Raw genomic sequence first — 26,114 nt, forward strand, 5'->3', positions numbered from 1 at the left:
GTGATTGTCTGTTGGCCAACAACTCCGTGCCGGGTGGCAGGACTGGATGGAGAAGTGGAGCTCAGCCTTGTGGAGATGGTGCCGGAGGCACGTGGTGGCTCAGGAGGCCCTGCAGCTGACAGAGGGGCTGGTGCACCTGTCGGCGCCCCCCCGGCACCGCTCGGCCCCCTCTTCCGTGTCCCAGGTGGACAGGCGTGGGGCGCGACCAGCAGTGAACATGAGTGTTCGAGGGCACAGGGGCTGAGCAGAGCTGAGTTAGACTTCTGGAGGTCTCTCACCACCTCAGGCCCAGGAGGAAGAGGAAGGCTCCCTGGGGTTGGCTCACACGGTGTGAATCTGTTTTCCCTGGGCGCTGTGCTGTGTCCCGGGGGACAGGAGCACACTCTCCCCTCAGAGGCAGCTCTCTGCCCTGGAGAGAATTCCTCTCCAGCAGACAGGATCCCAGAAGCAGAAGAAAAACATTAGACAGTGCCCAACTCGGGGACCTGGTCCAGCCAGTCTGGAGCTTCCTCTGTGAGTCAAGGCCGATGACACCCCCATAGCGAGGTTATGGAGGACGGTCCTTGAGTGTTGCACGCACCAGGGCCTGGGCACAGAGTCTACCCCACAGGCCTGTGGAAGGCTGGCCTGGACCCAGCAGCGGCCACCCAGGGGCCCAGCACCTGGCATATGCCCGACAGTTGGGCCCGGCCGGCGGGGAAGGTATGCTGGCAGGTGGCCGAGCCATGGTGCCAGGATCTGGCTCCGTGTGCCCTCTGGGGCCTCAGCTGCCATATGCCTGTGTCACTCCCAGCGGTCGAGCTGCAGATGGGGCATTGGTGGGGGGAGGGGGGGTAGTTTGCCCAGGGTAGAGGTGGCTCTTGTTCTGGAGGAGGAGGCAGGTGCCGGCCACAGGGGTGCTTTTTGGAGACCGAGGTCCGGGGCCGGCCTGGAGCCTTCCCAAGTTCACGTCTGCTCAGGTCCACCAGCCTCCGTGCCCTTGATCCCACTGTGTCCCTTCCCCTCTGCTCCTAAACCTGCCCATCCATCTAGGCCACCTCATACTCCACCTGTTGTAGAAAGCTGTCCATGACCTTGCCTGGCCCAAAGTGAGAATGCATCAGTCTTTTTCCTGGGGGTAACTTTCATGTTCTTTTCTGGCCTTTGGATCTGCTTCTGTGTTTCGGGGGTTCTCTAAAGGCAGCAGGGTTTTGTCTGAGTCACCTCAGGGTGACTGGCCATCAGCCTAGACCCTGCACACAGAGAGCAGCTGGGAAGACGTATGGAAGAAGGGAAGGCAGGGACACGCTGAGTCCTCAGCTCCAGGATCCACAGCCTTGGTGGGAGAGTATGGGTCCTGAATAAGGATGTAATAATAATCAATAGTAACTCCATTGATTGGGTGTCTATTATGTGCCGGGCCCATGGCTAAGTACTTTTGATTCACGTAACATCACGGCCCCCTCCAGCAGCCCAGGGTGGTAACGCTGGGGTACCCGCAGCTGGGACATGACAGACCCAGGGCTCCGAAGCAGGGCCGCTTCCTACCAAAGCTCTCCTCTCTGAGGCAACAAATATCTTTGTCCCAGCTTACAAAGGAAGAGACTAGAAAGGGTTAGGCTTTTCAAGGGACAGCAAGAACTTTTATACTTCTTAGCATTTGCTGGGCCCCAGCAGGGATGGGTGGGGATGGAGTGCAAGGGACAAGGGAAGGGACACCTTGTCCTTCCCAAAGCCCAGGCTGGTTTAATCCTGCCGTCTGCTGGCAGTGTGCCTGGTTCTGGGTTGGGGGAAAGGGGTTCATAAAGAGCCTGGAGAGCACATCCCTTTGCCTGAGCATCGTAGGGTATGGAAGGGGTTAGGGAGGCTGGGTCCTGGCCACATGCTGCCACTGCTGTGCTCACGGCCCTAGCCAGCCTCTTGTCCTCCAGCCTCAGTTTCCCAGAAGGTAAAAGGGGAGCAGGACTGGGCGATCCCAGAGTGCATTCTGATTGCATTCGCAGCCTGCTGGTTTGGGGCACGCTTGTGTTTTCCTAGACTGTCTGGTGGCCGCTGCCATCAGATTCCAGTCCCTGGTGAGCATAGGGCTCCCCAGTGGCTGTGACAAGTTCCATTCACCACGGAGGTGGCAGCGGAGTTATTTCTGGAGCAGCGGGTGGTGGGGGAGTTTCCTTTTGGCAGGGACTGGGGATGGGAGTCTCGGGCAGGGGAAGTCCCACACCGAGACAGGGCCGGCCCCTCTTCCCTCACCCGCCCTGGCACAGAGAGGCCTCCCAGATGCCCAGAGGCCCCTGCACTGCACATACCCACCGTCGACCCTGAGCTGAGCAGCACTTCTCCCGAGCTTCTCAGGAGCCACTTTGCAAGGTACTGGCCTCTGCCCTGTCTCCAGCTACGGGGAAGCCCTCACTCTTTCCTGCTGCCACCTTTGCCGCAAGGGTGTGCACAGCAAGTGGCAGGGAGGCAGGCAGGAGAGACTTCTGGGGCCTGGACTCCTGGGGCACCTGACCTGGCTGTACCTCTGTCACTGCTGCTCACTTGATCGTCCGCCTGGTGGGGGCTGCCAGCGGGGTCGGCACCATCTCCAGCTCGGCATGACCTTTGCCACCACCCAGCTTGGGGGGGAGGGCAGTTGTCAATACCAGGTTTCACACTGCGTCTTCGTGGGCTCTGCCAGAATCCCTGAGGTTATGAGGGAGGCAGAAAAAATTCTTTTTTTTCTCCCGGGTGAAGTTCGGCTGCCTGGGCTTGTGTCTGATGTCTGAGCAGTGAGTTCTCCGCAGAAGATTCTCCCACCAGGGATAGCTCTCCCTTCAAACCTTAAGACGGGGGCGGGAAACCAAATAAGGTGAGGCAAGGGGGTCAAGAACGTCCCACGTGTGGAAATCCCTGGGTGGGATTATGGTGGCTCCCAGGGCACGCTTTTCCCAAACACCGAAGCTGGGGGCCGCTCCCCTGGGTTCCCTCCTTTGGTTATTGGTTGTCAGGGCAGTAGCTATGGTCTGAGACAGGAGATGGGGGTAGAGGAATTTCTCCCTGAAATTATCCATTGCCAGTGGCCCCTGGGATGAGCTGGCCCCAGGACCTCAGGCTTCTCCTTTCTGGCCTCTGGCGTTTACGGACTAGATGAGTGCCATTTACCTGGCCCTCCCTTTGTGGCCTGCTGGGGCTGCAGAGATGAGCGGCTTGGTCTCTGCCTTCAAGGAAATCTTCATCTGGGGAGGGAAAAGCATGTGAACAGGCAGCGACAACACGAGGACAAAGGCTGTGGAGCCAAGGAGTAGCTGACTGAGGGAGTCCAGGAAAACTACCTGGAGGAGGTAGCCCAGGTTGGGTTCTGAAGCAGGAGCCAGGTTTGCCTGGAGGCAGTTCATGCCAGGGAGGGGGAGCAGAGTCCGCGAAGGCCTTGAGGAGAGACTGAGGTCATTTATCTAAAGGGCAGGGGTCCTTGGGATGGTGGGATTGCCCAAGGGGTGAGTGAGTGAGATCCCAGCTTCCTCCAGCTCCGAGGTGGTCTCCAAGGATTGCCCCAGGCGAAGGAGATTAGAGCCCAGACTTTGGAGAGAGTTAGGTTTCGGTTCAAACACAGGACTTGCCATCCTGCTGGAGGCCGGGGCTTGGTGGGTCACTTCTCTGCGCCTTGGTTTCTCCTTCCGTGAAATGGGGTCATTGCAGACCTCACGGCGTGGATGTACTGAGGTGCCACGTTGGCCCAGAGGAAGTGCCAAGTGTCCTGGACAGAAACCAGTTGCCTCACTGCTCCTTTAACTGAAGGACGAGATGTGTCCCGCTCCTATACATATATTTTTTCTCCCCAGAATCGAGTTTGATTAAACAAGCAGGAGGAAATGAAAGGTGATTAGGAACCTTCTCAATTTTAAAAAGGCTCTGGGAAGCCCTGCAGTGTGAGGAGAGGTCTGTTTTGAGTGGCTCGGTGATTTCTGTCTGATCGGCGACAGGGGGGCCCTGCGCACCAAGGCGCACGTTTCTTGCTTGGGTTTCAGGAGCGTGGGAGGAACCACCGGCTTCCCCGCCCTGGCTGGTCAGAAGTTTATTCAGCCTGCTCCCTCTGCCAGGACCTGGGTGAGACACTGACAGTTTAGAGATGACCACACAGATGGGTTTCCTGTTTGAGAGGCCAGCAGAGGAGGAAGAGAGAATGACCAAGAACTCAGTTAGACGCCAGCAGATGGGGAAGGGGGGCCTTGGTAGCGCCCCACTGCCCCTGCGTGCCCACTGTTCAGGGTTCGACTGTTGCTTCTCTATGGATGGAGGCATCTGAGGTGAGACTTTACCAAGACCTCCCAGGAAGTGTCAAGTCTGAGTAGGACCCAGGATCTGGTCCTGATGTACGGGTGGGACTTTGCCACACGGGTATGTGGTCGGGAAGGGGAGGCCCTTCTGTTCGGGGGCCTGGGGTGGGGTGGAGGAGTTGGGAAATGCAGGAGGGCAGGCCCATGCCGGCCGGGCAGGACTTGGAATGCCTTGTCCAGGCACGTGGGCCTTGGCCTGGGGAGCTGTGGGTGGGAAGCAGCAGATTGGGATTTGTGTGTTCAGGGGAGGGAACCTTCCCGTTGTGGGCTGGCGGTTGGGTTACGAGGCAGGAGATCAGCTGCTGACCTCTAGGTTCTGCAGGCCCACCCTGTACAGAGGTCCTGCCATCCTGGAAGGACGGGGCTGGTCGCGGTCCCGTGTCTTAGAGAGAAGACAGTCTTCTACTGGTCCTGGAGCTGAGGAATCGGAGCGGCATGTGTGGCTTTGGGGGTGGGGAGTGAGGGGACATAGGACCAGTCAGGAAACTAGACACCATCTGTGGCTCATCCCCTATGGCTCCCAGGCCCCCACGACTCTGGCCTGAGATCTGGCTGCTTCCTGTCAAATGATGAATGGGTAACGTCTGCTTATCCCAAGACCAGAAGAGAAGTGAGGCCAGGGTGGGGGAAGGACACAGCAGCCAGAACCAAACCTCTGGGCCAGAATTCACTCACTCACTCACTCACTCATTCATTCATTCACTCTCCCAAGGCAGTATGGACCAGGGGAGTCACACAGACTTGGCTTCAAGGGTCAGTTCTGCCTGTTGTGTGCTATGTGACCTTGGGCTCATCACTTAACCAGTCTGAACTTGTGTGTCTTCTTCTGCACAATGCAGATTATAGCAGCCGCCACCTAAGGTTGCTGTAAGGGAGCAGGGTACGCACAGCACTGGGCACGGGCCGGGTACAAACACAGCATATGTTCCATTAGTGGCGGCTGCTGTTATGTTCTCCCCACCAGCCGGTCTGCGTGGGTAGGACATTCCTTACGGCCCCAGGCCTCCTCCTGGGACGTGAAGTCAGTGGAGTTTCTTTGGTTGTTCACGGCCTTGCTGGTCTGAGAAGCACGTTTAAATGGCAGCATTCTCTGATGTGTAGATTCTGGCAAGGGCTGTTTCTCCTCAGAGCCTCAGTTTCCTCATCTGCAAAATGGGGGTGATGGCACCTCTTGGGCTTCTTGGGAGCTGTTCAGGTGACTCAGCTCAGGGGAGGAGCTCGAAGTGGGTGTTGTGGTGCTGAAGCTGGTCTAGCCTTGACCCCACCAGCGGCCAGGCTCCGCGAGCTGCCGTGTTTCCTGGCTGGGCCTCGGATCTCCGTAAGTGAAGGGGTGTGTTAGGCAGTGCTGGCCTGTGGCGTCTCTCCTCTCTGGGCTGGCCGACGGCTTCGGGCGGTGGGCATCCATCCTGGGCTTCCGCCACCGGGAGCCTGCTGGACAGACGGAAAGTCCCTGGTGCCCACGCTGGTGTTGGGTCACTTGTTCAGGGAGGAAAGGGGAGGGTGGGAAGTCACAGCGATAGTTTCCTGCATTGGGAAAACAACCCATAAAGCTGTTCACTCCGCTGGAAGGTCCGAGAGGGGCCTTCCTCAGGGAAACTGGCGTGGGGGCTGGCTTCCGGTGGAGGCTGAGCCTCGGAGGCTGAGGGCCTGGCACAGCCTGGCAGCCGGGGAGCCGCGTTGGCCTTCACCACTCCCACCCCCGAATGAGGGGCAGTGACGCCCCTGCCTCAGTTGACAGACCCAGAATGTGGCCGGGCTCAAAGTCTCGCGGTCATCAGGAGGACCCGACCTGCGTGCACACGTTTTGAGAAGGGTAGGCAGGACACGCTGTTTCTGCCTCAGGGTCTGGGAACAAAGTGGGGTATAAACACATACTTGCGCCCACACAGTGTAGGAATGCACCACCATGAGACCCCCAACACACAGATCCTCACGCGCACAGACCCCCCCTGAACCCGCCCCAAGCCGGGGACTCGCCCTGAGCCTTCCTGAGCCTACCTGGAGTCTTGAGTCATCTTTCACGGGGAGGGCAAGGGCCCCACTGAGCTGCCAGCCTCCGCGAGGCGTGGCATTTGTCAGTAGGGTAAGGAGGGACACGACTCTTCTAGATGAAGTTTCCAGAAGTTGGGAGGCAAGGTCCAGGTGACAGTCCTGGTCAGAGAGGCCACTGGAGAAACCTCACTGCCCAGCCCAGAAGCCGATTCCTTCCAGGGAGCACCCAGATGAAACCCAGGCCCCATATTAGTAAGAGCCTTGTCCAAAGGCCAGGGCTTGGAGGAGAGTTTCGGGGGGCTTTGCGAAGGTAGCCACGCTTCACATGAGTGATAAAAGCATTTGTTCCAGAGCGGTCCTAAGGAGGACGTGCAGTGAGGCAGAAAGAGCAAGGTCTGGGGGCCAAGAGCCCCAGCTCTGTCACTTACCAGCTACGTGACCCTGGGCAAGCCCCTACCCCTCTCTGAGCACCAGTTCCCGTGTCTGTCACATGGAGGCGATCACTCAGCCCTCTGTTGCCCAGTGAGGGTTAGTGATAACCATACTGGGAGCGACTGGCATCTCAGAGGGCCTTCACCTGTGTCGGGCTCTGCTGTAAGCATTTACATCTGGTAACACGTTTAATTCTCTCAGTGACCCTAAGAGGAACATCTTACTTATTAGCCCCATTTTCCAGATGAGGAAACTGAGACACTGCGTGGTTAAATGAAGCCAGGCCAGGATTTGAACCTAGGCAGTTGGACTCCCCAGCAGGCCTTGCTTAAACCCTTAGATGCATCCTGATTCGGTCCCCGGTAACCTGGCAGACGCACACACGTTGAGAACCCAGGCTGGGAGCCACACTGTGCATCCCCCCTGCCTTGGAAATGCAGGGCCCTTGCTTCCTGTAGAAGAAAGGCCCTCTTTTAGGGGGCCCTCAGTGTGGTCTGTGCCTGGGTCTCACATTCCACGGATTTTTGGCCTCTGACTTGGGCTTTGGCTGCCTGGGCCTCATTGTTCTGCAACTTGGCGGGAGCCACCAGGCACAGGCAGCCAGCTTGCTCCCTGTGCTACCCAGAGATGCCCATGAGATGCCCATGAGTGCTGAGGGACTTTCCCTGCTCTCTGTGTCTGTGTGCCTCGGCCTTTCTGCATCAACACTCCCTAAGAAGCAGTTTTTGGCAGGAATTTCCAGGGTGAAGGGGTTGGGTTTCCCCTGAGGTATAGACGGACAGAATGCAAAATGTCTGAAATCCAGCACCCCTGGAGAGCGAGAGGCAGTGGCTATCTTGGACCCAGAAAGGGCTTTGGAGTCAGTGAGAGCACATCTCCCCATGCAGCTTACTGGCCACATGACCTCCAGCCTCCCCTCTCTGAGTCTGTGTCCTCATCTATAAATAAAATGGGTCTCCCAACAGCCCCAGGATGCAAGGGAAAGATCTGGCCCACCGGAAAAAACTGAAGGTTCTTTTCAGAGAACCTTCCATGCCTTTCTCCCAACCATCCCCTCTTCCTTCTCTACCTCCCTCCCTCCCTTCCCACTCCTCCTCTCCTCCTCCTTCCTCCTCCTCCTCCTCTCCGCCCCACCTCTCCCCTCCCCCCGTTCCCTCTTCCCTCCTTCCCCTGTGTAGTGTCCCTCTCTGACACTTGGGACTCTGTGCCTTGCAGAGTCCCCCTTGGCTGCTTCTTTCTTGGAACAAAGGCCCCTCTTCCTCACTGGGGAGGACATGGAGCCGCCCTTCCATTAGGTTCTGGACAGAACCGCTCCGAGGCACAGTAATTTACCAAAGCTCCAGGGGGTTGGCAGAAAAGGAACCAGGGACGGCAGAGCTGAGTCACCACGGTGCCGTCCCAAAGGGCATGGACCCTAGGGGCTCCTGTCTGTGGGGCCCCTGTGGGGGAAATGGCCCCTCGTGCCCCTCACCCCTGCCCACCCAGCACAGGTCCTGTTTTTGAGGGGACTGTTTGTTCAGTGGGGAGACGACATAGGAAGTTTTCAACTTTGTATGAAACAAAGAAAGATGATGAATTGCCACTGAGAGCCTGTGAGGAGTGCAGCGTGGTGGTTTTAGGCAACGATGCCACCGTGGGTTTGAGTCCTGGCTCCACTGCTGTGGATCTGGGAAAAATCTCTTAACCTTCTTGTGCCTCGGTTTCCTCTTCTGAAAAATGGGACAATAATAGACCCTATCTCATGGAGTTGTTAAAACGAGGTGGGCTAAGAGGTGAAGTGTATAGAGCAAGGCCTAGCATAAGAAGGGTACATAATCGTTGACTTATCATTATTAATTACTCTTATTTCTGATGAGGCCAGGGACCCCTGGACAGTGCCCCCGGAGCCCCGTGTGAGGTCTGGGGTCTCCCGAGAAGCCCTGAGAGCGTGCAGTCTGCTGCCTCTGGGTGCAGATGTTGGGAGGGCGCTGTTAATACCACACGAGGTGGGGCGGGGGCGGGTAGGAATGACCCAAGCAAAAGCTTCTGCCCAGTGTGGCGCCCAGGCTCCTGGCTGGTGAGTGACAGTGTTGAGATACAAACCCAGGCCCATGGGCCCCCACAGGCTGGGTGGGGTGTGATGAGGGAAGGGGCATCCGGAGTCAGCAGGTGGGTGGATGAGCAAGTACATGCGTGCACCTGGCCTCTAGGCCACTCTGGCACCTTCTAAGATAAAGACAGAACCTTCTTGCTGAAGACAGTTCTTCTCCAACCTTTCCCTGGAGGTCTCCCTAAGGGCAGAGGACGGTGAACATGTCACCCTGAGGGGTCTGGGGGTGCAGCCCCGAGCAGCCGCAGAGCCTGCAGGAGTCTCCGGTTTTATCTTAAAATGCATGCGCATTTTACATTCTGTTCCCTCCAAATCCGGTTTATTGTTGCACACGTTTACCCCCCTGAGTACCAGCGCTGCCTCGGGAAGCTGCTCGTGTTTGTCTGTTTATCCTGGGGCTCTTCCTCCTGGTCCTCAACCCTGTCACCCTGGGGGCGTGCGCTCCGGTGTGGGAGCTCAGGCACAGATGGCCGGGAGATGCCGAGGGGGCTGTGGTCCCATCTCCGGAAGCCTCCGTGGCCCACGTGGAGCGGGGCTCAGTGAGCGGGGCACAGGCACTGGGAGACCCGGGGACCCAGGTGGGAGGTGAGTCCCGCGCTGGGACAGAGGGAGGGGTTGGATGGGGGGAGAGGCCTCAGAGGTATAGACACCCCCACGGTGCCCTCCCCCTGCTGCCTATTCGAGATAAGAGAAAAAAGAGAGCAAGACATCCTATCACATAAAATGCCATGTTTGTGGGTCAAAACTGGCTCCGTCTTGGCAGCTTCACAGACAGGAGACAGCACGGGCTGTGCTTTGGCGGGACGCAGCCCCCACCCTGCATGCCCTCTCCGCCGCCGGAGGCTCCCCCTGCTAGCCTGAGTTGGGTGCCTTGATTTCAGCCGTCTACTTGGTGTGCCGGAGAGCGGCTTTCCCCCCGAAACAGCTGAGGAAACGTGTGAGGGAGGAGCTGGGCCCGTCTGGAGGGCAGAGGAAGCATGGGCACTGGACCCCATCATGCCAGTGTGCAGGCTCTAGAGTGGCCGGGGGTCCCTTCGGGGGCAGAGCTGGGGAGGCAAGCGTCGTGGGTCATTTGGGAGTTGGTGGACATGCTTTGATAGATCAGAAGGCATCACAGACATCCCTGAGCCTGGGAAGACTGGATGCCACCCACTGTGGCTGGAAAAACCTACGGCGGGGAGGAAGGAAGAGATTCCCTTCCCGCAGCCCAGACACCCCTGTTAATGGGGGCATGTGTTTACTTAGGAGGTATGTGCCACAGCTTGCTGAGCCACTAGACCAGGGGAAGGCTCTCTGTTTGGGATTTGGCTGGTATAGATGACCAGGTTCAAGATTGAGAGAGGCAGAGTGTGTCCGGGGAGAAAGTGATGTCTTAGGTTGGTTCCCCAGTAGCAGACCCGGAGAGGGCCGAGTGGGGAAGACCGTAAGGGAGCGGGGGAGGCCCCACCCAGGGCTCTGGAGTGTGGGTTACACCTCAGAGTATCCTGACCCAAGGCAAGGGCGCTGACTTTCATCTGGACCCCTTGGTCATTGACTGAGGTCATTGATTCCTAGGGACTCTGGCTCTCCAGAGAATATAGACGAAGCTGCTCCAATAGCCTGGGCCAGTCCTCAGGGGCTCTATTTGGGATGTGTCAAGTCCGTGGGACAGACAGGCCAGGGTCTGGTAGAAGTAGAGGCAGCCAGATCCGGGGGCCTTCGCCTTATGCCTGCAGTGTGACGGGTGCCTCCTGGGCGTCAGCCCCTTTCATCCTCCGCAGGCCTGGCCCTGGACACAACAAGGTGCTGCAGAAACGCCTGTGGGTGGAGGAAAGGCTTTCCTCCCAAGGAGGGCTTTTTCCCTTGCATCCAGGAGGCTCATGGTAGCCGGATGCTGGCTCTCCCCTCCGGCTGTACAGCTGCCTCTGTGTGCCTCAGCCTTGGTCCGTGCCCCCGAGGCAGGCCTCTGCTAGGGAGGCCAGCAGAGGCTGCCTGTGACCCTGGGGGTGGAAGGGACATTGGGAGTGATTCTTAGATGGCATTTAGCGCAGGCCTGGGCACCTAGTGGGTGCTTAATCAGGAGCAGCTGCTGTGGCTAGCGTCCTTGACTCTCCTGGGGGCCTCTGACGTGGCAGCCCAACCCCTGGGGGTAGAAGGGGCGGTTCCCCTGTACAGAGGGCTCTGCGCCTGCCCCGAGGTGTCTGTGGCACTGTGAGGGGCCCCCATGGCCTCGGCCTTCCCAGTGCTTTGTGCATCAGGGCCCAGCGAGGATGGAGAGGTCGGGTCCTTCTTGCAGCCGCTGCATGCAGTCTGGCTCACGGTCTCTCTCCTGACCACCCAGGCTGCCAACCTGGGTTTTTGTGGGGGTGGTAATGGGGGACGGGGCTTTGTAACTTTCTGCCAAGAGGCACGGGGTGGACAGTAATGTGGAAAGAACAAGCCTTTGGAGCCTAGCACTTGTGGGGTTGAATCTGGCACATCCTTGGCTGGCAGGGGGGCCACCTTTAGACTTTTCCCTGCACAGAGCGTGTTTCCACCTCCTCTATCCAGCGGGGAGAGATAACCCCAGCGACCTAGTCAGACAGGATAATGGAGGGAAAGCGTGTCACGTCGGGTATCTAGTCTTAGCCCAGGCACTGCTGGGCTGGATGGCCGCCCAGCACCCGGGCTGGTCTATCTGGAAAATGTAAAATCTGACAGTCCCGCCTCATCCCAGTGCCATCCGGCAGAGAAAGCAAACAGGCGTGTGTCTAAGAAAGCCCTCATTTTCTTTTGCAGCCTGTGCCTTGTGAGGCTGGCATGCAGGATGGCTGGACAGCCCAGCCACATGCCCCACGGAGGGAGCCCGAACAACCTCTGCCACACGCCGGGGCCCGCACACCCTCCTGACCCACAGGTGAGGCCTCTTCCTTTGTCTGCAGAGCACTGGGGATTCACCGAGGAACACAGATCCCTGAGGCTGCTTCATCCCGGGCACTGGAGGACGCCCCTCAGCAGCCACTAGACAGAGTCGCTTCTCGAATGCATCCAGGGGTGGGAGTGGGGCTCACTGCCCACCAGCTCAGCCCTTGTTTCAGTCAGCAGCACTCAGAGAAGCCTTCTCTGTGCCGGACTCTGGTCTGTCTCTGGGATTGCCGTGTGCCTGGAACAGCTTTATTTCGGTGGCATCCACGCTGGGTAGAAAGGCCATGTTGTGGAGGCCCCAAGGAGAGAGTAAGGGGCTCTGGGGCAGCCTGTGCGCGGGGTCGGCAAGTGCTTCCTCGCTCTGAGCTGAGGCCGGCCTTCCTTTTGGATTTAGCTGTGCCCTGGCCCTCTTCAGCCTCTTTGTCTAGAACCAGGACGCTGGTTTCCTCACACCTGCCTCAGCCTTGATGTAGATCCTTGGAGAGCCAGGCAGCCACCTGCAGCTTCCCTGAAGACAGTTTCTGGGGTTCCGAGTCGCCCTCACACTCCGTGCCTTTGTGCACACTGTTCCCTGGGCCTGGGTGCCCTCCCCAACTCCTCCAGGCCTCAGTCCAAATGCTGCTGCTTCTAGGAAGCCTTCCGGCTCCACCCCACTCCTTCTTCTGTGCTGCACGGGTGCTGGGTTATGGCCACGGTGTCCCGCTGGGGAGCTGGTTCCTGAGTCTGTCTCCCTTCCTAAACAGAGGACCTTCTGGGGTGAGGCATCACTGGTCACATCATCCCAGGCCAGGCACAGAGGAGCCCCTCGATGCCTGCTGACTGAATGAACTACAGATACGTGTAGTATAGCCCTGCCTGGCGGTGTGTGCGACGGACCCAGTTCTGCTCCTAGAAAGCACACAGCCTCCTGGGGGAGAAAGATGAGCCGGGCAGAAGAAACTCGGGGGCCCATGGAGCTCGAAAAAGGCACACGATCCAAACTAGATGGCCAGAGAGGCTTCTTGAGGAAGTGGCATACAAAGGCCTAGGGGGGACAGAGAGCCAGGGCCAGGTGCTGTAGGGTCTGGTGCGCAGCCTGGAATGATGAAAAGTCAGGTCCAGGGTTGGCTTTTTCCCCAAAGCCGTGAGACCTGAATCAGGGGGAGATTCGGAGACAGCTACCTCCTTGAGCCACGGAAGGCTTGTACCAGCCTTTACTGACTGCCTAGTTCCTGTCAGAGGACTTCAGGTGGACTGGTGTTTGACCTGCTTGGCCAGGGTTGCCATGTGCAGTTGTACAGGTGCACGCTGCACAAAGGCGCCTGGCCAAGGAGGCAGACGGGTCTGAAATCCTTCCACACCCGAGCTCCCATCAAGCCATGCTTCCCAGGGTAGAGCTGCGTCAGCCCAAGGGAGGGAGCACCTTTATAGGTTCACGCAGAGGCCAGATGTGTGAACTGGTAGACGCCGTGTCTGTGTGTGTGTGTCTGTGTGTGTGTGTGTGTGTGTGTACCCATGCTCTTGCACTCTCAGGCTGTCCAAGCACATCTACACTGTTCGTACTTTGTTCCCATTACTGGATGGGATGCAGGCCCATTTCCTACATGGAATTTGGAGACGCAGATCCCAGAAGGCCCGAAGGCCTATGGACACGGCTGGTCCAGAGTCCACCAGGACATCTCACTGATGGCTGGGGGCAGTGGGGCCTCCTCGGGTGATGTAGCAATTTGTCATATTAAGTCATTCACTAACAATTGAGTCCCCCTTGATTAATCTCCCAGAATTAGCCAGTTGCATTTTGAGCAATTAGGGTTAATTACAGCCTCATTTGGCAGAGGAGAGAGCCCCGTAATTATTTCACGAACAAGGCGAGGCGGCGGCGGGCTGCGGCGGCCGCGGCGTCCGGGCCTCTCGTCGCACATGCTGGAGTGGGTAATGACATAGTTAAGTGTAATTAGACGCGATTACTCGTCGTTGGGCAGCGGCTGTCGGTGAAGGTGTCCCCACACCCACCAGCATCTGGCCGGGTTTGCAGAACTGGGGTCCACAGCCGTGTTCACACCGGCACTGTTGCAGGTTCGGGCGGGAATGAAGACAGACGCTTCCTCTCTCCTCCACTCAGAAAGCACCGGTATTTAAACACCAGCTGGGGAGACATCAGGGCCCGAATCTTGCCAGTTTCGGGCCCATAGAAACTCCTCAAATTGACCACAGAGGCATTTTCCTTCGGGGCAGGACACGCTGCTGTTTCCCTGAAATCATCCTTAGAGGAAGGAGCCAGGGCCCACAGTGACAAAAATACTGTGCTCTAGACCAGGTGGGGCTCACTTCCCAACTCCATCTGTCACCAGCCAGGTGACATTGGGTAAAAGACCGGTCTGAGCCTCAGTTCCCGCATCTATAAAATGGGGTTGTGAGATGGTATACTTTAAAGCATCATGGCGTCTGACATTGTGGGTGTCAAGGAGATGTGTGTCACTGATTTTACTCTTTTTTGAAAGTTGACTTATTGAGAGAGAGAGCATGAGTGTGAGTTGGGGAGGGGCAGAGAGAGAGAAGGAGAAAGAGAATCCCAAGCAGGCTCCTCACTGTCAGCACAGAGCCTGGTGTGGGGCTCAATCTCACAAACCGTGAGATCGTGACCTGAGCTGAAACCAAGAGTCCCCCCCCCCTTAACTCACTGAGCCACCCAGGCGCCCCGTCACTGATTTTATTCTCATATTTTAACATTCATTTTAGTTTTCACGACTCAGGAACCCAGCGTTGGAAATACCCACGGTGTCAAAAGAACAACTTAACAAACACTCAAAACTGGTTTCGTTAACTTCCTGTGCTGCAGGCTAATGGTTTGTCATTTCAAGGAGCTTTCTAGCTGTGAGAGCTGTCAGCTTATGCAAATATGTTTGCTGAACCCAGTGGAATCACATGTGAAATCATTGAGATTTCAGATGAATGAATGAATGAATGAATGAATGAATGAACGAACGAATGAATGCAGTTGAGAAAAAGAGCTTTAATGTCCCGACGCTTTATGATTTTACCAGTGTGCTGCAGACCATTTTCGTCAGGAGTGAAACATAGCTGACCCACTAAGAACCACGTGAATTTCCAAGAAGGAGAAAGGTGCTCTTGTCTGAGAAAGCTCTGGTTAATGTGTCTTCCATCTGGAAAGTCTTTGCAAACCTGCTTGGGGCACGCCAAGTTCAGTTACATTCGGCCCTATTCAGAGAAAGAGGAATGCGCGTTACTTTTCACGGGATGGATAGACAGCTGCCTCTTAGATCTGAATCACACAGGCCAAAATCTTTATAAAAATCTTCCCAAAGCAGTGTTGGTAGTTAGGTAAGATTTAATGGCCAAATATTAACAGCTTTTAAAATTCAAGAAGTGTTTGCCGACGTGTCATAAATTCAGCAAGGACCTGTCTCATTTCTGCCTTGGGTCTGCTAAGGAGCCCCACACAGAAGTAGAGACAGTCCGTACGAGAGGTGGAAGGCCCCACGGAGGGATGGGCAGATGCTGAGGGAGCCCAGAGGGTGGGGTGGGACGGGTGAGCTCTAGAGGGATGATGTGTGGGCTGGCAACCATCAGGAGTGTGGGGCAGGACGGAGAGGATGTCCCAGGAGGAGGAAGGAGCCAGTCTTGAAGGTAAAGGACCAGTCAGGTTAGGCAGGTGTTTAAATGCCAGTGCTTCCTGGTGTTGATGAAAGGCTGTGTCACCTGGAATTGAGTCTATAGTGAATGAATGATGAGCCCATTAAGGGTCTTAGGTGGACAAGGGAGTTTTCGTTTTTGAAAGAACACCGGTTGCTGGCGCTCAAGGCACAAGTAAGGTGAAAATAGGAGGAAGCCTGCCTTCCCTTCCCTGTCTCGGTCTTAAACAGCTGACCACAGGGAGAAAAGATTCCAGAGACTTCCGGGGGGGAAAGGCAACTGCACTTGGTAACTGAAGGGATGAGGGAGAGAGAAGTCGAGGATGTATCCGACCTCGTGGTGGAATGACTGACGCTCTCTATGCCTTTCCCCTTTCAAGTCTTGGCTCGTTAGTCATCGGGGCTGGTTCCCAGATTCTTTTATGTATGTTTAAGCTCAGCTTTCTCTGAGCTCAGTTAGTGGGAATTGTCCTGGGGGACGCACCGCAGCTGAGATGATTCTAGGTTTGTTACCAGGTGACTTCCAAGTTCTGGGCATGTTGCTCACTGTTCCCACGCGCGTGTGGCCCTCGGAGCAGAGTCTAGACTTTCAGGTTGGGACAGTCACGGCGGCCATGGTGCCAGTAGTGACACCTGGCATTGACCTCATTCCATCCTCCTCCCGACTCAGAGAACCAGGTCTTATTCAGAACTCTGTTTCGCAGGGAAGGAAATCGAGGTAAATAACGTGTGCGTTTTGCTCTTGAGGGGCAGAGCCAGGAGTCACCCCGGGTCCTGGGGCCCCACGGCACCCCTCCTTCTCGTCACGAGATCTACGAGAGGGAAGATGAGCTTTGGGCTTGAAATTAGCCAGATTGTGAAGAGCTGAGCAGGGATGGCCTCGTGAAGAGCCTGACAATATGGACTCTCTGTAAATCATGCCCCTCTTCTGTGTAACACAGATTTAAAACACATCACCGTATACACGTATACCGAACCCATTAGAAGTTCCCTACACACAATGTCAGATGTCTTTAAAGGTGAAATTCGTTTACAGGAAATGTCATTCTGATGAAGTATGCTTTTTAAAATCACAGAAACAGTTGCCTTAAAATTAATGATGCATTGCAAATATCAGGGAAAAAAAAAGACCCATTCAGTGTAAAGATGATTAAAATTCAGGTCAGAAGTCTGACTTAGTCAGGCTAAATTTTTTAATGAGATTTCAGAAAATTAATTGGGCGAATGCATTTTTATTCTTTTAACATGTAATTTTATGCTCCCTTTTTTTTTTTTTAAGGATTTGTCGATGGCTGAGGCTTCTTGTGGTTCAAACATTTTAAACTCAACTTAGCGCAGGGTGGGAGGTGTTCGTGGCCTAATTTGATCTGACTTGCAGAAGAGAGCCTGGGTTTCTCTGAGCTTTCTGGGGAGGGGGTGTCCTGGGGTGGTTCACTAGCCCGCCATGTCTGGCCTTGGCCTGAGAAGGCTGGTGGTATTTCTGGGGGGAGGGATGGGATCAGGGAAAGAGGGGACTCCTGGTTCAGCCGAGCCTCCTGCTGCCCAGGGAGTCGCCCAGAGGCTCTTCTCTCTGAGATGGTGTTTCCCCCCCGAGGGCTCACTGCAGCTAGCACCAGAGCGGGTCAGCACCCCTGCCGCCGCCTCCCGGCCTCTCCGCCCATCTGCTCCTCCTCTGGGGGAGAAGTAAGGGGCTCCCACCCTGGGGAAGGGGGGTGAGGAGTCAGAATTTCCAGCCACATTTTCCCAGTGAGTGGCTCACAGCATAGCCCTCCAAAGGGAGCCGAGCAAGCCTGTGGTCTAGCTCAGTCCCTTGGCAAACAGTCCTGGACGACCCATGTAGGGGACCGTGAAGTCAGAAGGCTACAGGGGCACGTCCACCTCACTGCTTTACTGCAGTCAGGTGACGATGGGTAAGTGACCTCTCTGAGCCTCAGTTTCCTCATCTGTAAAATGGGACCGTGAAGACTGAGATGGTATGTGTGTGTGTATATATATATATATATATTTTTTTTTTTTTTTTTTTTTGAGAGAGAGCATGAATGAGCGAGGACCAGTGAGAGAGGGAGAGAGTGTGGAACCCGAAGCGGGGCTCAAGCTCACAAACTGTGAGATCACGACCTGAGCGGAAGTCGGATGCTTAACCGACTGAGCCAGTCGCCCCAAGATGGTATACTTTAAACCCCCAACGTGGCGTCTGACATGGTGGGTGTGAAGGAAATGGCATACCATTGATCTTATTCTCCTATTTTAAAATTCATTGTAGTTTTCACAACCAAAGAGCCCACAGCTTGAAATAGGCCCAGTGCAGACCTTCCGTGGGTTGGGGATGATGGTGATGGTGATGGTGATAACAACAGCCACGACCTCGCTGCCTCAGCTCGTCCCCAGCCCCCTAGGAGGCAGGCGCCGACCTTATCTGAGGTCCACACCTCAGACAGAGCAATGCCAATACCAGTAATGACATTAACAACCCTATAGCATCTCCCACGTGCCAGGCGCTCTTCCAAGAGCCTTCATTCGGTAACTTTCTTACCCCCTAGCAGCCCTCTAAAGGAGGCACTATTATTACCTTAATTGTCCAGTTGAGGAAACTGAGGCCCAGAGGGCTTCTCCAAGGCCCCCGGCCAGGAAGTGGCAGATCTGGGATGGGAACTCCAGCCTCTGCACCCCAGTGTCCGTGTCTCAGCTGATGGAGCCAGAGCAGGGGTCACCCCTCTGCCAACCCATGCCTGTTTTCCCCAGGAGCCAGCGTGGGGTCCAAGATGTAACGGGGCAGTGAGGATTATTAGACGAGCAGTTTTCAGAAAGGCCATCAGGGCTGGGGTATTACCTTGACGTCTCCATAGTGCAAGCTGCTCGCCACCAGCCCCCGGTCTGCCCCCCGGTCTGCCCAGCAGCTCAGAGCTCCCTGGATGGTTGGCACCAACATCATCTGGAATCCTCCGAGGAATCCTGGGGCTGATATTGCTAACGTCCCCCTGTTGTGGAGGACCTCAGCTGTAGGGCAAGAGCCAGCTGGCTGAGGGCTGCTCCAGCAGGGGAGGAAGCCTTGGAGGTGGCTGAGGAGAGGTCTGGCCTTATGGGGCCACGACTCCTTTCACCTCTTCCTCTTCTGCTCACATCCCCTGAGTTAAATCTGAGTCAGGGCTCTCCTGGCTCGGGCACTGCACCGTGTGGCCCGCGGTGTCCCCTACCTGAACAGAGGCCACCCTGGGGACAGGGCCTCATCCCTACCCCTGTGAGGATGGTGGTGGCCCTGAGCCTGCCCAGACTGTCCCCCTCGCAGGCTGTGCTGCTGCCAGAGGAACCCACCCCTGCCCCCCACCCCCACACGGGAGCTCACTCCTCTAATTAGGTCGAATGGGTTGTGACAGGAAATGCAAATCTGGGTCATCGCATATGCAGATGTGCATCTGGAGTCTCTGGATGCCAGCCGGGATGTCACCTCTGTCCTCTGGGAGTTTCCTCTGGGCAGCATGGCCTTCAGGGCACATCTCTGGGGTGGACAAGAGAGTGCTGGGGACTCCAGCCACTTGCGATGGCTTCTCACCTAGTGTTTGCAGAGCAAGGACCCTAGGAGATCACCTCCTCCAAACTCTTCGCTGTCCCAGGGGGGAAACTGAGGCCTGGAGAGGGGAGGGGCCCTGCCCATGTCACCTCTCAGTGCAGCTGACTCTATGTGGTCAGGGAGTTCAGGTCTCAGCTCCCCACTGACCAGCTGTGAGGAGACTTAAGTCACAAAATCTGTGTAGGCAGCTGGTACAGTAACTGATGCATTGTAGGTGACTTTTTCTGAGGGTGTGTGATTTCAGCTGCACTCACAAGTGACAGTGGCTGCATCACCAAGTCCCACAGCGCACCAGGTTGCTTTGAGCCCGTCCCATTGTGTCATTGGACACACGTGCCCTGAGCACTTGCTCTGGGCAGGTGAGGGCCTCAGCTCAGGGGACATGGAGGGGACTAAGGGGCGCAGTTTTGGAGAGGCCCCTGTTTGGGGGACAGGGTGGGGCTCAGGTGACTGGAAGCAAGAAGCAAGAAGCCTAGACCTGGCCAGTCACGGGATCTTGAAGGAAAAGCCGAGGAGGAATCTGAGTTGGGAGGCCACACAGCATAGCGCAAAGGGCGTGGACTCTGGAGTCTCGGGTCCCAGGCTCAAATCCCTCCCATTACTCACTGCGAGGTCTGGAGCTGGTCACTGCCTCCCCTCTGAGCCTCAATTTCCTAAAATGGCGATAACAGTGATGCCTCCTCACAGAGTCGTGGGAAGTATTCTGCACGGTACCGGGCACACAGTAAGTGCTCAATAAATGCTTGTACTTTCTTACATGGGCACTTTGTATATAAGTAGGTTAATTGTTACTGAACAACTTACTAGACAGGCACTGGCATATGGTGGATAAGATTGTGGTCTTCCTCCTCCACCAGCCCTGCCTTGCTCAGCGCCCCCCTAGGAAGCATCTTCAAATCTCTCACCAGGAGAGGTAATTATGCCTCAAGACTTCAGAGCCAAGGTCGGCCCCACCGTTACCTTGCTGAGGGAAGGAGGCAGCAGACTGTGAGCCTCGGACTTCCATCGCTTACTCCTGGCAGGCGGGTGCTGTTAGGGTTTCCTTGGCACAGAGCTGGGTCTGGGCAGGTTCAGAAAGGCCAGGGTGAGGAGTAGCAGCTCAGGGCCCCTCTCTCCTGATCCACCCCCACTCGTCAGTAATAAAAACCACTGAGCACCTACTGTATGCTGGGGGTGGTACTCAGCAATCTCACGTGATCCTTAAAGCAACCCTATAAAACAGGCATGCTTCTATACTTCTGCCTTACAAGGCAACTGAGACCCAGCAGCTTGTGTAATTGCCCAAGGTCACCAGTGAGCAACCCAGAAAATAGGCATAAGGAGATCTACATAAGGATGTTTATCGCAACATTATTTGTGGTGATGAGAGACTAGAAACAAGCCTACTGTGGACTGTATTTGGCAGTTATTTAAATCACTGTCAGTGAACAATATCCATCAGTTACTGAGAGAGGGGAAAGCAAGTCTTAGAGTAAAACGTTCACACCATTTTGTGGAGTTTTTTAAAGTTTATTTGAGAGAGCGCACGTGTGTGCGCGCGCGCGCACACACACACACACACACACACACACACACACACACACGTGTGAGTGGGGGAGGGGCAGAAAGAGAGGGAGAATCCCAAGCAGGGATCTGCACTCTCCTCGAGGAGCCCCATGCGGGGCTCGAACTCACAAACCGTGAGATCATGACCCGAGCCGAAATCAAGAGTTGGATGCTTAACCGACTGAGCCACCCAGGCACGCCACGATTTTGTGTTTTTAGAAAGTACACCATCTCCATATATGTGAATATTTGTTCACTGAACAAACATTGAGTGCCTACAGCATGTCACATCATTTTGCGGGGCATACCTTCTAGTGGTCGGGACGCAAAGAAGATAACTAAGTAAAATACGGGATTTGGAATGCTGGAAGGTGAACACGAAGGGGGAAGAGTCAGAAGTGTGGAAGGGAGAGAAACGGTGAGGCGTCTGAGGGACATTCCAGGCAGAAGGCCCAGCGAGAACAAAAAAGGATAGTCAGTGTGGAAGGAGCGAAGTGACCAAGAGAAAGTCATAAAATAGCAAGGACGCAGAGGTGTGAGGATGTGGGTGGGCAGAGCACGTGGGGTCTTAAAGGCTTCGTGGGTGGTTGTCGGGCGAGGACTTTGAGTTACCATACCAGGTTGCTAACTCTACTCACCTCGCCGCGATGGCATGCTTTCCTTATCTTCGCCTATTTCACAGTTCAAACTGAACACATTCGTGTAGCAAAGAAAAAGAAGGAAAAACTCGAGGTTGATTGAGAGCAGACGTACTGAAACGGATGCCAGCCCCACAGGGCTCCGCAGGCTCCTTCCGGGGCTTATTTGTCTAAAAGTTGGTATTCGGGTGAAGGAGAGTTCCAGAAGGCAGCCCAATAAAGTTCCTGATCTTCCACCCTCTTGGATGCTTCCGGCCCAAGTCTGGAAGAGGCCTTTTCGCATCAGAAAATTCAGACATTTGTCCCATCCTGCCTGGGTGGGGCTCTCTGTGCCTCTTGCCTCACCCTCACCCCCTAAAATGAACTCCACAGATGTTTCTGTCCCCCTTCTATATGTGAGACCCTGTCCTCACACCGCCACCCAGCCGGGGCGGGTCCCCAGTGGCGGTGACCCCCTGTCCCAGAGTGGCGTGAGGGGGCGGGTAGCAGGAGGAGGACGTATTTTGGCAGGCCAGCGCGGGGCAGACCAGAGCCAAGGCATCCTCGCCGTCCTCCCCTCCTCTTCCCCTTTCCAGGGCCCAAGAAGGCACCCCCTCCTCTCCTTCTCCCCAGAACACTTTGCACGTGTGTTGCAGGGGGCGGGGGGGGGGGCGGTGGCAAGGGGCTACGTGGCCACTGCTGCCTCACTGGGCAGCACCATCCCTGGACAGGTCGTACTGCTCAGTTGTGGGTTTCTGTGCTGGCCCCTGGAGAGTCACCGTGAAGTGTCTGGATCCCTCATGTTGCCATAAAGGGGCCTGTTTATTCAAAGAAGGGGATCAGAATGGTGAGACTGCAGATTTAATCTTGGTTTTCTCATCTCTTGGATGGGACTGGCTACCCCGGGAGGGGAAGTCACATCTTACAATGACTCGTAGGGTTAGGGTTGGGGCCGACAAGTGGAGGGCCTTGGGGCCAGTGAGACCCAGAGGGGCCTCGCCCTAGCTGTGTGATCTTGGTGGGTCACTTCCTTCACACCTGCTCTGCTTGCTGACTCCAGCCTGGGCACAAGGGCTTCAGGAGTGAACAAGGTGGGCGAGGCCCTGGCCCCAGGGAGTCAGCTTTCTGGGAGTGCGGGACAGAAACAAGCAGATGACCGTGCGATCAGGTAACGAGGGGTGGTGCTAAGTGCCATGGCGGAAACCAGCAGCCTCAGATTCTCATCTACAGAGTGGGGGGTGTTGTGGTGTGGACAGCACCCAGGGGGCCGATGGAGTCTCTGACAGTGAGGTTGGCATTCAAAGTCTCTCCGTGGCCTTGGAGGAGCACTGCTGGAGTTGCTGGGTTCTGGAAGGGGCCCCAGCTGCCCAGGGCCCGGCCCCTCACTACAGCCTGGCTACTGATACCCCTCTGTCCGTCTCCTCCAGAGGCACCCGAACACCCTGTCTTTTCGCTGCTCGCTGGCAGACTTCCAGATCGAGAAGAAGATAGGCCGAGGACAGTTCAGCGAGGTGTACAAGGCCACCTGCCTGCTGGACAGGAAGACGGTGGCTCTAAAGAAAGTGCAGGTGAGCCCATGGGGTCAAAACCACATCACGGGAGCCAGCTTTTGTGTCTAAACATTGTGGCCCTCGGCCAGTCCTCGACCCTTCCTCTGAAATCGGCACCCAGCTCACTGGGCTGTGGGAAGGATTAGGTGGGCTCCTGTTGATGAAGGCTCATCGTGAGCCTTAAAGGAAAAGGCAAATGAGCATGCATTGAGCACCACTGTATACCGGCTCGTGTCTTGAGAACAGTCCTGTGGGTGAGGGCGGTCACCCCATTTCTCAGATCAGAAAAACCGCAGAGGCGTGAGTATCCATCTCACCGGGCCCACAGAGCGAGCTGAGGGGGAGCTCAGACTCTGACCCACACCGACTCAGCACTTGCTGGTCGCCTCTGGGTTTGAGAGCCTTTCCTGACCTCCGTGTCCCCCCGAAGTGGAGGAGGGGGCTCAAGCAGATGGGTTGGCAGCCACAGAGTCCTGCCAGGATGCGTTTCAGTGAGAGCCACTGGGCACATTTGAACAGCACGTTGCCACAGAAGGTGGCTTTAAATCCCCCAGCAGAGTTTCCCGACACCTCAGTTTGCTCATTTGTCCTTCGAGAATGAGCCTAACAGCCTGGGCAGAGGGGGGGACACAGACGCAGCCACGGGTGGGGACCCAGGCGACAGATGGTTTCTTTGCTGGTCTGTAAACCGCACATGTGGCTCCGGGTCGCTGGAGGAGAGGCGGGCTCCTCTCTTTAGAAAAGGCCCATTTTCTGCTCTGATTTGTCTTCCAAGGAGGGGCTCGCCTGGCCCTCTTTGTCCTGCTTTTCTGTGCCATGTCGGGTTTTGTAGTGGGGACCTTCTGTTTGTTGCCGGGAGTCAGAAGGTATTCTGAGGGCCCACGGCGAACGGGCACTGAACGGGCCCCGGGGTGGCGGGGGGGGAGGGTGTGCGGTGGCAGGTGCTGTGCTCGCACCGTCTCACTCAGCCCACGTGACCACCTGGGAGGTCAGGCCAGGCTATGGGCCCCATTTCCAGAGGTGAAGACTGAGGCTCCAAGCACGTTTCCTGGCCTCCCACTTACCAGTGGGTGACCTCAGCAAGTCACTGCATTTCTCGGTCTTTCTCTGTAAGTCGGCACCAGTAACCCCTGCCTCACGGGAGGATTCAGCCCAGAGCGCCTGGCTGAATCCTCCCAGGATTCAGGATGGGCACCCGGTAAACAGCCGTTGTGTTTATGGCGTCCCTCGGCGAGGAGGTGGGAGAGCCAGGGTGGGAGTTCCCATTCTTGTGGCTCCCGGTGGGGGTCCCGGGAGCTGGGTTTTGACCAGTCTCTCTCTTTTTCCTCTCACCCAAGATATTTGAGATGATGGACGCCAAAGCCAGGCAGGACTGCGTCAAGGAGATTGGCCTCCTAAAGGTGAGTGCCCTGGGCTGAGCAGGAGCCCCTTGCTTCCTTGCGGTGGCCTGGTCCCCACCCTGGGCCACCTGTTGGCTGTCACAGACCGCAGCCGGTTAGGTTCAGAAACAACACCCTTTTGAGGGTTAGTGGTCCATTTGTTTTCTCATGGTTGGGTGGGCGTGGGCCCCACCTCACCTCTGCCCAGGCCTCATGGCGCCCCCAGACTGGCCGTCCTTGCCCCACGTTGATTCTGTTTACGGACACCAGCACCTGGCACCAAAGTCCTTCCCCCGAGGGCACCAAATCACTGCCACCCAGGAGATGCCCCCACCCGGGGTGACTCAGCAAGGCCAGCCCGGGATGCAGGAGAGGATTCACAGCCAGTTGTCTGGCTCGGGGCTCCTGGTGCTGGAGGGTTTTCATCCTATTAGCTCTTCCCAGACCTACCCAAACGGGAGGCTGGGGGGCGGGGGTGGTGGTATCTGTGTCCTTTCCTTTCTCCTCCCCGCTGGCTTTCTCCTTGGTCTCCCCAGAGTCAGAGACAACAGAACTCTCTGGACTAGACTCGCCCCCAGACTAGGGCTGCTTTCTCCTGGAGATCCCTCCCTACTCCCCAGGCTTGGGATTCTGCCTGGGGTCTCACGGGTGGTGGAGGAGGAATGTTCCGCGTATCGGAGGCCCAGGAGCCTAGGTTCAAATCCTCATGTCTTCATTTACAAGCTGTGTGACCTTAAGCAAGTGCCGTAGCCTCCGGGAGCCTCAGTTTGCCCATCTGCTCAGTGGTGAGAATACCTGCCTCACGGGATACGGGCAGTTGGAGAAGATGAGGTAAAATAATATCCGAGGAGGGCCCAGCACAGTGGGGCACACAGTAGGTCCTCCCCTTCCAGGAGACAGAGGGCTTGTTCCACACCTTCCGGTAAAGTGGGGCTGCTGGTCGCAACGATGCGGAAGCCCCACTGCGGGATTTCTGGTTAGCGGTTTACACTGCCGGGTCTGCCCTGGGCTCTCAGGCCTGGTCCCTGCCTGCCCTCAGCCGCTTCCAGGCAGCAGGGAGCGGGCAGGCAGCCGTGTGCCTGTGCGAGGGATGCCGGCTGACCCAGGGCCCAAGGAGGGCAGGGTCCCGTCCCAGACTCTGGAAGGCTGGGGGATCCCCGCAGTGTGGAATTGGGGAGCCAGGTGGTGGCGGCCTCGGTCGCCACCCTTGGGATGTGGGACTCGAACGCGGGAACGGGGAGGCCCCTGAAGTGGCTGAGAGCAGGGGGGGGGATGCGGCCTGATGTGATTTGTGACCCTGCCTATGATGGGTCCCAGGGAGGCTTACAGGGAGGTGTCCTTAACTCCCAACTGTTACAGGTCCAAAAATCCCCTTCGGATAACCTTTTTAAAGTTTTACCTTAACAGTCGACTTTGGGACCCGGGTGTGGTCTCAGGACTCAGACTGATTTCCCAGCCCTGGGGACCTGCTGTCATGGTCACCCACCCTCTCTCCTCTCTTGTGGCCAAGAATGCACATGTGCCATTCACAACGAGTAAGGAACTGTACGTGTGCTCGTACCGAGCCAGCTTGTTCTGGGTCCCTGGGCTTCAGTGAAGTCATAGGTGAGGCTTGGTGCGACCTGGGCCTATTCCGGGGGCTTCCTCAGACTGCAGTGTGGCCGTGTGCCATTGACCATGGCTCTGGAAGTGGGCACACCCCTTACTCACTAGCTATGTGGCTGTAGGCAAACTTGACCACTCGCGGCCTCCGTTTTGTCATCTGTAAAAGGGAGTGATGATAACAGGACTGTCCTCAGGTGCCGGGGGAATTAGAAAATGGGTTGGAAGGGCTCAGTGTAGCATCTGTTGTGTGTAAGTGCTCGGTCACAGGCAGCCCTTGTCATCGTGGTCACAACCTCTGCCGCTCACCGCCAGCCCTTTTCCAGAACGCCGATCCAGCTCCCCGCCTGCCCAGAGGAAGTCAACAGGATGCGCCAGGGCGCGAGGTGTTTCCTGCAAAACAAAGGGAACCACAGTTCTCAGAGGGGCCACTGAGCAACATCATTCACGTCATTCATGCCAGGACCCGAACCCCAAAACCTCCCAGTGCAGAGGCCCCCCCCAGACGTGGGGCGGGAAGGCGGACCCTGTCG

General features: G+C 56.5%; 1 protein-coding gene across 3 annotated transcripts in view; it reads left to right on the forward strand.

Moving 5' to 3' along the window:
* Nucleotides 1–26,114, forward strand: part of NEK6 (NIMA related kinase 6) — an 86,081-nt gene that overhangs the window by 29,116 nt on the left and 30,851 nt on the right. Inside the window, exons 1-4 of one of the 3 annotated variants that reach the window (XM_045468936.1) lie at nt 2,246–2,346; nt 11,563–11,680; nt 22,478–22,618; nt 23,938–24,000. In XM_045468936.1, coding sequence (XP_045324892.1) covers nt 11,591–11,680; nt 22,478–22,618; nt 23,938–24,000 — 294 coding nt within the window. In that variant the 5' untranslated portion in view covers nt 2,246–2,346; nt 11,563–11,590. Of the gene's footprint in view, nt 1–2,245; nt 2,347–4,143; nt 4,263–11,562; nt 11,681–22,477; nt 22,619–23,937; nt 24,001–26,114 lie in introns of those variants that run through there. The other 2 variants (XM_045468935.1, XM_045468937.1) reach the window with 2 other exon arrangements.

The sequence above is a fragment of the Leopardus geoffroyi genome, chromosome D4 (assembly GCF_018350155.1).
Source record: "Leopardus geoffroyi isolate Oge1 chromosome D4, O.geoffroyi_Oge1_pat1.0, whole genome shotgun sequence".
In the NCBI taxonomy this organism is placed as follows: Eukaryota; Metazoa; Chordata; class Mammalia; order Carnivora; family Felidae; genus Leopardus; species Leopardus geoffroyi.